The following is a 15,231-nucleotide window of genomic DNA, read 5'->3' on the forward strand; positions in this document are numbered from 1 at the left end:
TGGCTAGAATAGTGAATCCCTCCCAGTTTGGTAGGTGTCCCTCTGTGTCTATGGGACACCTACCAAACTGGAAGGGATCCACCATTCTAGCCAAAGGTCTACAAAAGACACAATGGAAAATAATTGAAATCTGAAAAAGAATAGCTTCCCACACAGATTGGTAGATATCTGGAACAAATTGAATGAGGAGACAGTGAGTGCAAAAAAATATAAAAGAATTTAAGATCAAACTGGATACTGAAAGATACAAAAGTGTGTCACTACGAGCATAGCTCTCTTCCCATAAAATACAACTAGGTAAATACACACACACACACACACACACACACACACACACTTCAGTGAACGGACGGCGTAGAGGACGCTCTGAAGAAAAAGTGAAAAATAGAGGATTCCAAAGGAAAGGAAGTACCTATTGTATTTGCAGGGTGGGGGGAAATTGAAAGAGGAGAAGGGGAGGGATTGCTGAGGGAAACGGAAGGAAATGAGGAAGGAGAAGACTTGGCCCAGGCAGACAGATGAAATGTAAACATAAAAAAACGACCCCCCGACCAGCTGAGTGACGACGAAATGTCTAATAAAAATGTAAAGATTAGAAACATAGATAAGAGCAGTACAATGGAAGGTGAGGATGATAATTTCAAAGGATTTAATGAAAGGGCGGCGGATACCAACCTCCCCCGACTGACAAAACTGGAGGAAAAAATTCAACAAATGTCTGACAACTGGGAAGTTAGGTTTGGCAAGATGACAAAAATCGCGGAGAGGTTTGAAAAATTGGAAGAACTAGAGAAGGCGAACAAAAACTTAACTGATGAAATAGAAAACCTAAAAAGACAGTTAAGAGAAGTAAAGGTGGAGAATGAGGAATTGAAGAGGAATAGTAAAGAAAACAGAGAGGCCATAACTAAAGAAGCTAAAGAATTGGAAAGCAACCCAAGAAGACAAAATTTCATTCACTGACATAGTCAAACAGCAATTGAAAGAACATACTGAAGACTCGGTTATTAAAGTGGTAAGACAAAAGGAGAATATAGTAAGAGATTTAGCAGACAAGAAATGTATAATTATATTAGGAATGGAAGAGAAACACAACCCAGATAGAACCACAAGAATCAAAGAGGAAAATGAAAGAGTAAGCCAATTACTAGAATCAGTTCAGGAAGATGAACCAGAAATTATGAAGCAAATCGAAAAGAAATTTAGACTCGGAAAGTATAGCACAGATAAGACCAGACCAATTATGATTAAATTCAAGTCACAAACGACGGCAGAGAATATCTTATCCAAAACAGGGAAACTAGCAACAAGTGAACAATATAAAAAGGTATGGATAAAAAGGGAAATGAATAAAGAGGAAAGAGAGGAAGAAAAACAGAAAAGACTTGAAGCTAAGGAAAAAAAACGGGATAAGAACGGAGTCAGAAAAAGAGAGATTCTATTGGAGAGTAGTGAATATGAAAGTAAGGAAATTCGACATACAAGAGAAAAACAAAAGGGAAACAGAGAACACAATGGAAGTGGCAGAAAACTAAGAGTGTCTTACACAAATATAGATGGATTAATAACAGGATTGAATGAGCTGAATGATTACTTGAAAGAAAAAGAACCAGACATAATGGGAATTGTAGAAACAAAATTAAAAGGTCCACTACCACCCAACAGTGTAGGACATGATGCATATAATTATTGGATTAGAAACAGAGTGAAAAAGGAAGGGGGTGGAGTTATGTTCCTGACTAAGAAGGATATAAACGTGAAGTGTGTCACATATGGAAAGAATACAGTAGAGATGATAATGATGGAAGTAGAAGACAGAGATAAGAAGAGCAGAAAGTTTGTGATAAATTATGTGCCCCCGAAAACAGCCTCATGGGAAGAGAGTGAACATAAAAGTATGTTAGAGGACACAAAGATAGCATTAAACAAGATAATGGAAGAGGGAGGAAGAATAGTTATGATGGGCGACTTTAATTGCAAAGAAATCTGCTGGGAAGAAATGACAGTAAAGGGTGGAGATGGCTCATGGGGAAACGCTCTACTTGAGATGGTTACTGACCATACAATGACACAATGGATACAGGAGAACACTAGGTATAGAAATGAAGAAGAGCCATCGAGACTAGACCTAATAATTCCATCTGAGCCTAGAATAGTGGACAAAATTGAATATAAAACACCAATAAGTAAAAGTGACCACATATTGATTGAACTGGAACTTAATGAAGAAAAATATATGAAAAGAAATGAACAATATAGAAAAGGAAGAATGATGTATGAAAAAACAAACTTTGATGAAATAAGAGAATTCTTTCAAAAGGAAAACTGGGAAGAAATATACCGTACAAAGAAGAAACAACAGTAGAAGAGAAATGGAATATTTTGACAAAAATTTACAAAAAAGGAGTGGAAAAGTATGTCCCAAGACAAAAATAAGGAAAAGAATATGTAAAATGCTGGTACAACAAAAGTTGTAGGGAGTTAAAAGACAAAAGAGACAAAGCCTGGACCAGATGGAAAAAAGACAGAAGACCTAAAAAATGGAAAATATATACTTGTTATAGAAATGAATATGTACAAACGTGCAGAGAGGAAAAGAGAAAATATGAAAAAGATGTCATAGAAAAGTGTAAAGATCAACCAAAACTATTCTACAGATTTGTAAACAATAATATGAAAAACAAACAAGACTTGGAGAAATTAAGAGAAGAGAGAGTTGAATACACTGAGGAAATGGAAATGGCGGAAATTATGAACAAACATTTTAAATCAGTGTTTACAAGGGAGAACATACAACCTGAAGAGAACGAATGGAATGAGAAAGTCCCCCCTATGGAAGAAATAGAAGTAACAAAGAATGAAATATTAACACACTTGAGTAATCTTGATGTCAGAAAATCACATGGACCAGATGAAATAGCAAACTGGATACTGAAAGAATGCAGGAATGAACTGGCAGACAAAATACATAGCATACTAAACAGTTCCTTGAAAGAAGGAAAAGTTCCAGAAGATTGGAAAAAAGCAAATATAGTACCTATATATAAAGGAGGAAATAAAGAAGAACCTACAAACTATAGACCAGTCTCTCTAACAAGTACAATAGCAAAAATTTGTGAAAGAATTATCAAAAGTAGATGGGTAAAATATTTAGAAAAAAAACAAAGTGTTAAATCCAAGGCAATTTGGATTAAGACAAGGACGATCATGCGTCACCAATTTAATATGTTTCTATTCAAGGCTAATAGATATAATACAAGAAAGAGATGGATGGGAGGACTGTGCTTTTCTATATATTAAGAAATCTTTTGACAAAGTACAACATTTGAAGTTGCTTAAGAAATTAGAAACTGAAGGAGGAATACATGGCAAACTACTAAATTGTATGGAAGACTTTTTGCAAGAAAGAAAAATGAGAGTAGTGATAAGAGACAAACACTCAAAATGGGATGAAGTAATAAGCGGTGTTCCACAAGGAACAGTTCTGGCCCCAATAATGTTTGCTATATATATTAATGATATGGATGAAGGAATTGAAAGCTATATGAGCTTCTTTGCAGATGATGCAAAACTACTGAAAAGAGTGAAAACTGAAGAAGATTGTGAATCACTACAGAGAGATCTAAATAAAGTACAGGAATGGAGTAGGAAGTGGGAGATGGAGTTCAATACAAAAAAGTGTAGTATAATGGAATTTGGAAAAAGCAAAAACAGAATAACAGGAGCATATAAATTGGGAGAAGAAGGAATAAAAAAAGTAGAAAATGAGAAGGACCTGGGAGTCATTGTTATGAATAATATGTCACCTGAAAAACATATAAATAAGATTTTTGGAGAAACTTATAATTTAATAAGAACAATCAAAGTGGCATTTACATACCTGGATGAAGAAATGGTGAAGAAAATCCTAATCACCCTGATAAGACCAAGATTGGAATATGCAGCAACGATATGGTCACCAAGTACAAAAAATGTATAAAAAAAACTTGAAAGAATACAAAGAGCAATTACAAAATTGGCACCTACACTCTCAAAACTATCATATGAAGAGAGACTAGAAAAACTTGAACTACAGACACTAGAGCAAAGAAGAGAGAGAGGAGACTTGATAGCTATTTACAGAATCATGAAAGGCATAGAAATTACTGATAGAGAGAATCTGATAAAATGGGATGACAGAAATACAAGAGGACACGGAAAGAAAATAAAAAAAGACAGCTATAGAAGAGATTTGAAAAAGAACAGCTTTCCTCACAGAGTAATAGACAGTAGTAACAAGTTAGATGAGAAAGTGGTGTGTGCAAAAACAATACATGAATTTAAAAATAGTTTAGATAAAATGAGATATGAAGACGGGACCCCACGAGCATAGCTCCCCTTCCCATAAAATACAACTAGGTACAACTAGGTAAATACATGCCACACACACATACATATATATATATATATATATATATATATATATATATATATATATATATATATATATATATATATATATATATATATTGGGCAAAGTCTTTCTCTTAAACAATTATTATTGAATGCTAAAGCACATGTGGCATCAATGATTTTTGGAGAACATTTCTTTAACTTTCTAAGTATCACTTTCTCTTCATGGTGGTTCAATCTCTGGAGGAAAGTACGAAGATCGTCAGATTGGTGCTCCATTATATACCGACAGCTGTTTCAACCATTTCACATGGTCGTCTTCAGGGTAAAACTGAATACAAATGTGAAATACACTGGAATATAAAGGGCCGTGGGCCGTACGAACAACAGAGAAGGTAAATACACACACACACACATATATATATGAATATATATATACATACATATATATATACATATATATATATATATATATATACATATATATATATATATACATATATATATATATATATATACATATATACACCAAGGGCTTTTTCCTCCCTTATAAAGGAAGTAGCTAAGTCAAAAGGTTCACACCCACTCCCAGCCATTTCACTCCAATCTACCACTCTTTCCTCCCTCTCATCTTAGCTCATTATGGATGATAGGTCATCCTTGTATCCCTCCCACTGTTCTGGGTCAAAAGCAATGCAGCAAGACACAGTACATCCATGGCAAAGCTGCCTCACTTAATTGGTGACACCCCCTCTCCATCCCCTTCATGTGGAAAAAGAGAAGACCTTAAATTGGGCTTCTACTGTCATACAATGCAAAAGGAGACTTGATCAATTTTGGGTCAACCAGGAGACAAAATTTAATTTTGAGGAAAGTCTTATACTGGTGGACACACCTGGTCAAAGTCAATTGGGGGAGGACACAGAGGACACAAATCAGAGGCCTGACCTACTCAAGCTGAAAGTGATCTGGACATATAGGTCACATGACCTACATCCATTATATATGTAAGACTGCATAAGGGGAGGTATAATTGCTGATATTACAATGCCAGTGGTGGGCGTTGCGATAAGTAAAGCGATAATATCGCTTTAACCGAAAATTTATCGTTTATTGCAAGACTGGAAAAATTTATTGCTTATATTCATCGCTTTCAAATTTCCCGCGATAAATCCAGCAATAAAGTAGAAGACGAAAAAACATTACGGCGGGAGGTTACAGTAATAAAATGTTATCGCTTTATCGCAAAATTTATCGCTGCCCATAACTGTACAATGCAATAACTTCTAATTGATATGGCGTGGATGTTTGGAATGAATATCAAGAAAAAATAAATTTACTCCCAAGAATATCATTGGTGCACACTGAATTCTGAGTGAACTTTATGAATTTTTTATTTTCCTACCATGGAAGACTGAATGGAGACCCATCCCCTAATAAGAATATAAGAACAACATAAGCAAATAAAATACACACATTGATAAGCATAAGGATGCTTGCCAGTCCTAACTTTTTTTTTAATCACTACAAATGTTAATATTAATTTGAGCTCACAATACTCACAATGATAAGAGCTAGCCAGTGATAAAGTTTGCAGCTTTGAGACTAGCGAATATCTTTAAGATATACCAAAATATTTGCCAGTCTCAATTTTCTAAAAATTGCTACCAATATTACTATTACTTTGTAATACTTATATATGGGTTTTAAAATACTTAATGATAAGAGAAAGAGTTACGAATTGCAGCAGTGAGACCTGACCTGACCTGACCTAACCTAACCCCTTGGCCTTGTTAAATATAAAGGTGTCCACTCATCTCAATTTTCTTAAACAGCTATTGACACCACTTTTAGTTTGCAGTACTTATATCTGGGGTTAAAAACACTCAGAATGATATGAGCTAACCGACTATATAGGTAATTGCAGGTGCCAGACTGGCAAACATCTTGATAAATACCTGCACATTTACCCCTTGTTCAGAATGCTAATTACACTGCCAAACGGTGAATACCAAAAGTAAACACACAACACATTAACTAAGCTACTTTACCACTATATGATTTCACTTACGAATTCAACAAAGACACACTTCTTTAGCTTGTACAAAACACATCCACGATTACAAACTCTTCAAATTGATGAAAGAGTGCAACTCAAGGCTTCGCCAGTGTTGCCCTTTGTTCGTAGCTCCAATTTCCGTCTTCTCTCATCATCTACAGTGAAAGAAAACGTACTAGAGTCAAATTATAGGAGTGACTGATGTATCTGAGAAATGTCGATTTGCCCAGTGATAGATCATAGATTGAACATAAGAACATAAGAATAAAGGAGATTGCAAGAGACCATAAGGCCTACACTAGGCAGGTCCGTATCCATCACCACCTGTCATCCCCATCCATAAAGTTGTTTAATCGTTTTTTTTAAAACACCTGATAGTTTCAGCGCTTACTACATGGTTTATTCCATTCAGCGACCACCCTATTAGTAAACCAATTCTTGCCTATTTCCTTCTTAAGTAGATACAGGACCCCTTGGCCGAAGATTATAATGATGAGGGGTAGATATACAAGGCATAGTTCGTACTGGGGACATTGGGGGAGGCTGGGTAAATGCAGGGATAGGCACTTTTGTAACCTTAAGCCTATTCTTTCCATCCCCATACTACATACATACATATAATAAAGGCTTTTCCGCCTTACACAGGGGTAGCTAAAAAGAAAAAGGCATACAAACTACTCCTACTCATCCTCATACTACCTACCACAATTATCAAGCACTTCATCTCAAATACGCCCACATTCACAGTATTGTGAGCACAAGCACTTCCTCATAATCTTCTCTTTGCCTTCATCCTCAGATATTGCCTTCCTACCAGATATTTCTTTTCCTCCTTTACTATCAATTCAACTCTACTTCCACAAATGCCACATGCGACTCTACTCTCTCCAGTCTCTCACTTTCAACCCACCACCACTCCTTGTACATTTCATCACCTTACGAACAGAGTCGAAGAGAGATGGAGAGAGAGAGTGTCAAAGAAAAGAAGACATTATTATAGTTTTTATTTATTCATTTATCTATTTATCATTATTATCATTTTTTCGCATCCGACCCAGATATGGACCAAAAGGTCTCCTGTCGGCATGCTCCGCCTTTGTAAGAAGAGTAAAGAAGAAGATCAAGAAGAATAAATAGAACATGAAGACGAACAAAAAGAAGAAAGAGAATAGGAAAAAGATGAAAAAGAACAAAAAGATCAACAAGAAGAAAAAAGATGAAGAGGAAAAAGAAAATGATGAAGAAGAAAAAAATTACGAAGAAAAAGAAAAAGACGAAGAAGAAAAATATGAACAAGAAGCAGAAGGAAAAGAAGAAAAATATAAGTAAGAAGAAATAGAAGCCAAAGTTGAGGAAGAAAAAGAAGAAAACACGAAGAAGGAGAAGGACATGAAAAAGAGAAAGAAGAACACGAACAATAAGAAGAATTCGAAGAACAAGAAGAAGAAAAGAAGAGGTAGAAGAAGAAGAAAAAGAAAAAGAAGAAGGAGAAGAGGAAGAAGAATAAGAAGAGCACTTACAAGAATAAGAACACGAAGAACACGAAGAAGAAGAAGAAGAAGAAGAAGAAGAAGAAGAAGAAGAAGAAGAAGAAGAAGAAGAACTCGAAGAAGAAGAACTCGAAGAACTCGAAGAAGAGGAAGAAGAAGAACTCGAAGAACTCGAAGAAGAAGAAGTAGAACTCGAAGAAGAAATCGAAAAACTCGAAGAAGAAGAACTCGAAGAACTCGAAAAAGAAGAACTCGAAAAAGAAGAACTCGAAGAACTCGAAAAAGAAGAACTCGAAGAACTCGAAAGAGAAGAACTCGAAGAAGAACTCGAAGAAGAAGAACTCGAAGAAGAAGGAGAACTCGAAGAAGAAGAACTCGAAGAAGAACTCGAAGAACTCGAAGAAGAACTCGAAGAAGAACTCGAAGAAGAACTCGAAGAACTCAAAGAAGAACTCGAAGAACTCGAAGAAGAACTCGAAGAACTCGAAGAACTCGAAGAACTCGAAGAAGAAGAAGAAGAAGAAGAAGAACTCGAAGAAGAAGAAGAAGAAGAAGAAGAACTCGAAGAAGAAGAACTCGAAGGACTTGCGAGAACAGCTAGATGTTGACAAGAAATAAAAAGCAATATGATTTTGATATTTTATTTTCCAAAAAAGGGGCGTAGCCCAGGGCGCGCAGCGCCGCAGGCCAAGGCCCCCGGCGTAGCCGGGCCGGCGCAGCCGGTGGGCTTGTGATAATATAAAATAAAATTGATAATCTATTTATTGGACTATCTGCAAACTGCCAAATGAGCTTCTTTGGGTTTGATTTTTATACACCCCCCTTCTCCCTTCACTGCTTCAGACATCTTAATAAGGGCAGTGAGAGAAGGTATCTGAAGGGAATTTCGGATTTTTGTTTTAGTGTTTCGTACAACCGAAAATAACCTTTCGGCGTCAGCATTCGACGTGGGTAGTGCTAGGACCTGTAAAGCAAACAGTGCCAAATTATAAAATTTCTTCTGGCCTGTATGATCTTCATAATCCAGAAGTCTTAAATAAAATTCTTCCGCATTAAGGTGCTTGCATTCTTCTGGAAGATTTGCAAAATCCAGTTAACGCCATTCTTCATCTAAATTATTTACATTTCCTGTAAAAAGTCTAGGGATAGCTATTGTGAAGTCTACAAGCGTATTCATTTTGTCTCTTGTGTTTTTTTCCAGGACTTTCTTTGGTGATAGATAAGAAACCATTCTCCACAATTCATTGTCAATTGGATTTTTTTTTTTTTTTTTTTTTTTTTTTTTTGACTGCCATTGTGATGGACACCTTAATTTTACGTCTGTTGTTAATAGTGGATGCTTGGTTATACACGGATCTTGAAATATTTGGTGCATTTCTGGGCCCAAGTAAATTTGATTTATTGGTAGAAATATTATCTGTTGGATCAATGTCAATTAAGTTGATGTTATGGAAAAATTCTGCTTTGCAGTAAGATCTTAAAATTGTACCGAGCAGTTCTGTTATAGATTCTTGCAGTAAGTGAATAGTAGGTTCAGCACTTTGGAACAACAAATTGACTTTTAAAAATTTAGGCAGGATATAATTTAGAAAAGTAAAATAGCACTTTACCGATGAATCTCTCATGTGCTCTAAGATACTTTGTACTGAATGTAATCTAAGTTCACTTTCTTTTTCTATAAGATATAGTTTTAAGGCTTGTCACTGCTCTAAGATTCTAGCCACAGCTTGATATAGAGACAACCATCGTGTTTGGCATGGATGTAGGATTTTATGTGGCTTCACATTGCAAAATTCTTGAAACTCTTTTTGTTCATACCTTCTTTTTGCACTATGGGAGAAGAAGGAATATATATTTCTGACGAGATCTTCACATTTACGGTGCAGAACTTTAGCAGCTTCTGATGCTGCGAGGAGAATGGAATGGCAGATGCACCGAAATATTGTGATCTTTTTTAAATTTTCCCTGAGGCGGCTTGTTAAGGAATTATTTTCTCCCATGATGTTTGATGCCCCGTCTACTGCAAACCCTATAAAATTGGACCTTGGGATATTGCAATTGTGGAGAGATTCCATTAACATGTCATACAAGTTTTGTCCAGTTGATCCGACAGAACTGCTACTATATAGGTTAAATAATGTATGAAAGGATGTGTTTATTTTGCGGTTGGTCAAGTCAAAGAATCTAACAAGAACAGCACATGTTTTAGTACAACTGAGGTCCGTTGTTTCGTCTGTTATGACCGAGAACTTGTACTACATGCGAAGCTTCTTTAGTAGATCTTCATTCATCACATTTGCCATCGCTTTCATGGTCTCGGTACATTTGGTCTTGTGCATGTTGATTACCTGGGCTATTGCAGAATCCGGAAACATTATTTTCATTAAGTCCACTAGTTGATCCACGAGAGAGAAGGGGAGGTTATGCTCTGCGATGAAAGCCATCAGCAGAGCAACAACAACCGCAACACCAGCACCAGCATTAGCACCAGCACCAGCGCCAACCTAAAATTAATTTGATTTGTTATTTTGGATATATAATTATGTATATTGTGAAGCGGCCCTGCTGTGGATGTGCCGTGTCTCGTCACGCTGCATCGGACCCGTGTGGTGGGCGGGATACGGGTGTGGCCCTTTGTCCGCCCAAGGAGCTCAGATGAGAGGAGGAGAGGTCCGGATGTGGATGTGTGTGTGTGTAGGGGGGAGGGAGGATGGATGGCAAGTGTCTCTGTTTTAGCTAACTCCCATGGATGGGGGATGAAGCCAAGGTATATAGATAGATAGAATTATGTATATATATATATATATATATAATCTTTATTATACATAAATTCAACAATTAACAAATAATAAAATGTGGAATAATCCATAAACCCACCGAAGAATATCCAAGAGAAGGTGAAGGTTCTTCCTCAGGTCCTGGAATTTCTTCGCATTGTACATGATTTTTGCCTTCTTGTGCTTTGTTAAGGCGGTCAGATGAGCTCCGAACTCCCTCTTGCAGAAGTTGCAGCTGGCTCTCTCAGGGTCTTCTTTCACAGAAGACAGCCATGGCTGGAACGTCGGGTCAGCCATCCAGACATCCCGAAATTTTCTCTTGGGAGCCATATCAATCTGAAAAAGGAGAAATAATGAAAATTAACCACAATATCCACAAAATATAAAGATAAAAAATATGAAACAAAGATATCTTTAATGCATCAAAGTTAGAGTTGTCAGTGAAAAAGGAAGAACTTACTTGGCCAGTGGACGAGGATGTTGTGACATTCGTGGTGAAGTATGGTGACGAAGAAAACAAAACCGCGCCAAAAAAAATGAAACGTCCTCTATGTCGCCTAACATAAAATGTAATATTTCTTATTGAATAAGACAAGCCTACTAGAAAAAAGGCACATAATATATATCTACTGTATATATATCAGATTCGGTCCGCTTCGATCTAATGCGCATTTCAATCAACTCAAATATTTTCAAATTTTCATTACACATATACATATTACTGTGTAAAATGTATTTAATAGTCTAAGGAAAAATTTGTTTTTAATAAATGTTCATGAAATTCACTAAAGTGAATAATAACAAAATTCTACATTTATTCTACATATTCCACGGATCGTCGACATTGCGTCATCAGTAGCTTTTGTTTTCCACAATAGCAGACGAATTCTACAAATCGACAGCGGGTCGGGTCTAGATTCCATACTCGCTAGTAGATGACGTCACGTTTTTGTGTTGTTATCACTTCGGGCAATGTCGGGTATTTTCGGAAGTTTCCGAAGTCCGATGTGACGGAGGACATTCAGAGGCCAAAATAAAACGCAATATTAGACTTCAAGCTTCTTTTATGGAAGAAAATTAAGATATCAAAACTTTATAACATTTTTTTCACGTGGAATGATGAATTATATAATATATAAATATAGTACTATTACTGGGTGGACGTTTTTTACATTAAAAGAGTTTGAACTGCTAGGAAAAGACAAGACACTTGATTTTTTTTTTTATATAAAAATGATCTCATTTTTTTTACAGCAGAGCAATATTAAAATACATGAGGAAAATCTCAATATTAAAATACTTGTATGTGGAAAATCACTTATTCTTATTTACAGCAGCACAATTAAAATACATGTAAGCCTATACATGTAGGTGGAAAATCTCTACTGGTAAAAACACTATTTTTATTTGCGCTACCTGGAGTAATACAATGCCTGCATGGTCGCCGCCATCTTGCACAGGAACTGATGACGTATACATCCTTGCATATGATCCCGTGACGTCATCCACTAGCGAGTATGGAATCTAGACCCGACCATCGACAGCGCTGGCTTTGATGTCGTATGTAAACAAACAAGACGTAAAGGTGGTGTACGGTTTTTTTTTTTTTTTTATATATCTTCACTATTTTTCTACTTATATTTTCTGTTCTAAGTTTTATATTTTATATGTTTACATATATTCTGTATTTTCTATATTTCATTTTCATTTCATATATACATTTCCATTTTATATTTTTATTTTATATATTTCTATTACATTTTCTATATCTATGTTTTATTTCTATCTTCTATTTCTAATTTTTACTTCTATTTTCTATATCGATTTTCTATTTCTATATATATTTTCCATGTCTATTTTAATTTTTATGGTGCAGTTGTGATTAATGGAACGATAGAGCAACTGCAGGTGGAGAGACGAATCACAGCACTAGAAAGAAATGGTCTAAAACAAACAAAAACAAAACTGAAGTGATGTATGTAGGACGCATAAATCAATTCAAATCAGCCATCCCGAGTCCACCGGGAATTCCTCCCATTTCTTGGAATTCATGTGCAATTTCAGAAATTTTAGGAGGAGTTGGCCACAAAAAGACATCCTTTCCTGCATTGCAAATGACATCAATCAGTCTCTGGACACAATCAAACACTGTACGTTGTGACACACCAAACATCTCTGATATTTCCCTGTAGGTACTCTGCGTACCTAAATACCAGAGTGTAACGTACAAAGCTTTTCTTGGACCCAAATAAAGGCTGGATCCTGAAGGGTTCAGACCGTATGCTTCATGTATGAAGTCCAAGATGAGGTCAAAAGATGTCCTTGTGAGGCGAAGGTTCCTGTTCCGGAAGAAGTCTATCTCGCTCATGTTGTCCAGGATGTCTGCCAGACCCTCCTGTTTTGGATGGTGTTCCCTACAATACAAATGCGAACCAAATTAGTATACTGTACAATTGACCTTAGTAGCAGAATGAGGTTATGCTGAATTTTACAATTAGTATTGGTCGACAATAATTACCTTTCCATGAAGTCACAAGCTACTGCTGCTGCTGCTACTGCTACAGCACCCATATCTGCCTCTGGCTGCATCTCTGCCACGCTTGCAACTGCCAATAGAGGCATCATAAGTCCTGATAGAAGAGACAGGTTTTCGTCATCTTCCATATAAGTATCAGAGTCGGTGCTGCTGTCCATTGTCTCGTCCCTTGGCTCAATTCTCGTAGTCTGGCTTGATGGTCCCACCACGGCTGCTGTCTGTGTTATGATCCATACGACACTTTTTCCGAGACGGTGCGAGCGAGGGTCGTCTGGTAGCACAGTAAGTCGTGTTTACCAAGAGACCAGCCGGAACATCAAACAGTGTTTGATATTCTCATGCGCTGGTAAAAACGCCTTTTGGTCGCTATCTTTGTTGACTTTATCTATGACCGTAACATTGCTAACGCTCTTGCTCTCATCTCCTAATATGAAGTCTACTTCGTTCTTTGTTGTTCCATTTGGACTTTTCCAGGTCCATGTGGGACCTACACCCTTTTGGAAGAGAGTGTTCATTACACCTCATATTGCAGTTCTCTGCAAAATCTACTAACATCTCGCCTCTGTCATTTCTTTCACCTACTCCAAACTTCCCAATGCACGACTCATCTCCCATCTTCTTCCTCACTTTAGCATTAAAGTCGCCTATTACTTTTTTCTTGATCCATTACCTGACTTAGATCATCGTAGAAGGACTCAATTTCATCGTCTGACCTCTGTGAAGTTGGTGCATAAACCTGAACTATCTTTAGAGTGTACCTTTTACACAGTCTAATAACAATTCAAGCTACCATGTCTGATAAACTACTGAACTTGATTACATTATCGGCAACCTCTCGGTTTATCAAGAATCCTACTCCACTAGATCTTTCTTTGTCCTTACTTCTATCGTAGAACAGGTGGTGACCATCTTGTAATTGTATCAGCTTTTCTTCCACTCTTCGGACTTCGCTCAGTCCTACAGTGTCCCTCTTGATGTTGTCTAGTTCTTCCATTGAACTCTCCAGCCTGTGGTGTTCTGAGATTTCTTACGTTGTAGGTAAAGATCTTCATTTTCTTCGTGTTGTTTAATGCCCAAGACTTTGATCTACTTGGATAGCGCTTACTCACATTCGGTGGCAATGCGGTTGGACCTTTCGGAGACGATGATCCAACAGGAACGCCCGGTTTTGTTTTGGTTGTGCTGTTCATGGTTGCTAGGAAGGGAGGTTGGCAGAAATCTCACCTCCTTGCCAGCTGTTTCTGGTGAGATATTTCTCCGGTGTGACCTTATTCGTTATATTCGGTGAAGCTCTATATATCTATAGGGTGCCCAATGGTCCACGCCGTCATTATGACGGTACCCCATATATCTATGAGGAATTTCCCTGCTCGCCATCAGGGACGTGGCAGTTAGCAGTGGGTCCTCAGACTGTGCGTGTGAGCTGCTCTTTGTCTTATCTTTCTTACAAAACCTGTTCGATACGGGTGACCCTGCAGAGATTTCCTCTATATCGACATAGCTTTTGTAATCATTAAGATTCTCAAGCCTATCCACCACATCAAGGTGTCAACTCTCGGATAGAAGGACGCATAAAAGGAGTATATAAATATCACAGCTGGAATACTTCAGTGAAGGGTGACATATGACTTGAGGAATAATGTTAAATATTATTCCCAACTTCAAACTTTATTCAACATTTTCCAATAATAATGGGAGTGCTGTACTACTTGTAACTCACCTGATTTCAGTGGTTTCCCGTTTCTTTGGTTGTTTCTGCTTCACTTCTCTGACTCTACAATCTACCTTACCTAAACCCATTAGCTCTGCTAATCCTAATCGTGTTAGAGTTCCACTTGCATCTTCTCGTTCCACACACACACTGACGCGCACACCGTCGTGCGCCCTCCTTCCTACACCGTGACCTTTTGACTCCGTGCTAGAAGTGCCAATTGTGCACCCTATCTGCACCACATTCATACCACAAGTACACAAGCT

At 37.2% G+C, this 15,231-nt stretch overlaps 2 protein-coding genes across 2 annotated transcripts in view; both read right to left on the minus strand.

The window, feature by feature from the left end:
- Positions 1 to 6,560, minus strand: part of LOC143030493 (uncharacterized) — a 37,025-nt gene extending 30,465 nt beyond the window's left edge. The window contains exon 1 of the mRNA XM_076193642.1: positions 6,464 to 6,560. The gene's annotated coding sequence lies outside the window, so the exon portion shown is untranslated. The remainder of the gene's footprint in view (positions 1 to 6,463) is intronic.
- A 6,151-nt stretch (positions 6,561 to 12,711) lies between these two features.
- On the minus strand, positions 12,712 to 13,610 carry LOC143030494 (uncharacterized). The gene is made up of 2 exons (XM_076193643.1): positions 13,237 to 13,610; positions 12,712 to 13,132 (listed from the first exon to the last, which is right to left on the minus strand). Exons 1-2 carry the CDS (start codon positions 13,410 to 13,412, stop codon positions 12,712 to 12,714), a joined length of 597 nt encoding a protein of 198 aa, XP_076049758.1. The 5' UTR covers positions 13,413 to 13,610.
- Positions 13,611 to 15,231: the final 1,621 nt, after the last annotated feature.

The sequence above is a fragment of the Oratosquilla oratoria genome, chromosome 12 (genome assembly GCF_046742065.1).
Source record: "Oratosquilla oratoria isolate Oo_2021 chromosome 12, ASM4674206v1, whole genome shotgun sequence".
Lineage (NCBI taxonomy): Eukaryota > Metazoa > Arthropoda > Malacostraca > Stomatopoda > Squillidae > Oratosquilla > Oratosquilla oratoria.

Excerpts from the sequence above, each read along its gene's own strand:
- LOC143030494 (XM_076193643.1), bottom strand. The coding sequence starts at position 13,412 with ATGGACAGCAGCACCGACTCTGATACTTATATGGAAGATGACGAAAAC. Across the intron at positions 13,133-13,236 it reads GCTTGTGACTTCATGGAAAG|GGAACACCATCCAAAACAGG; the intron begins GTAATTATTGTC and ends TTTGTATTGTAG.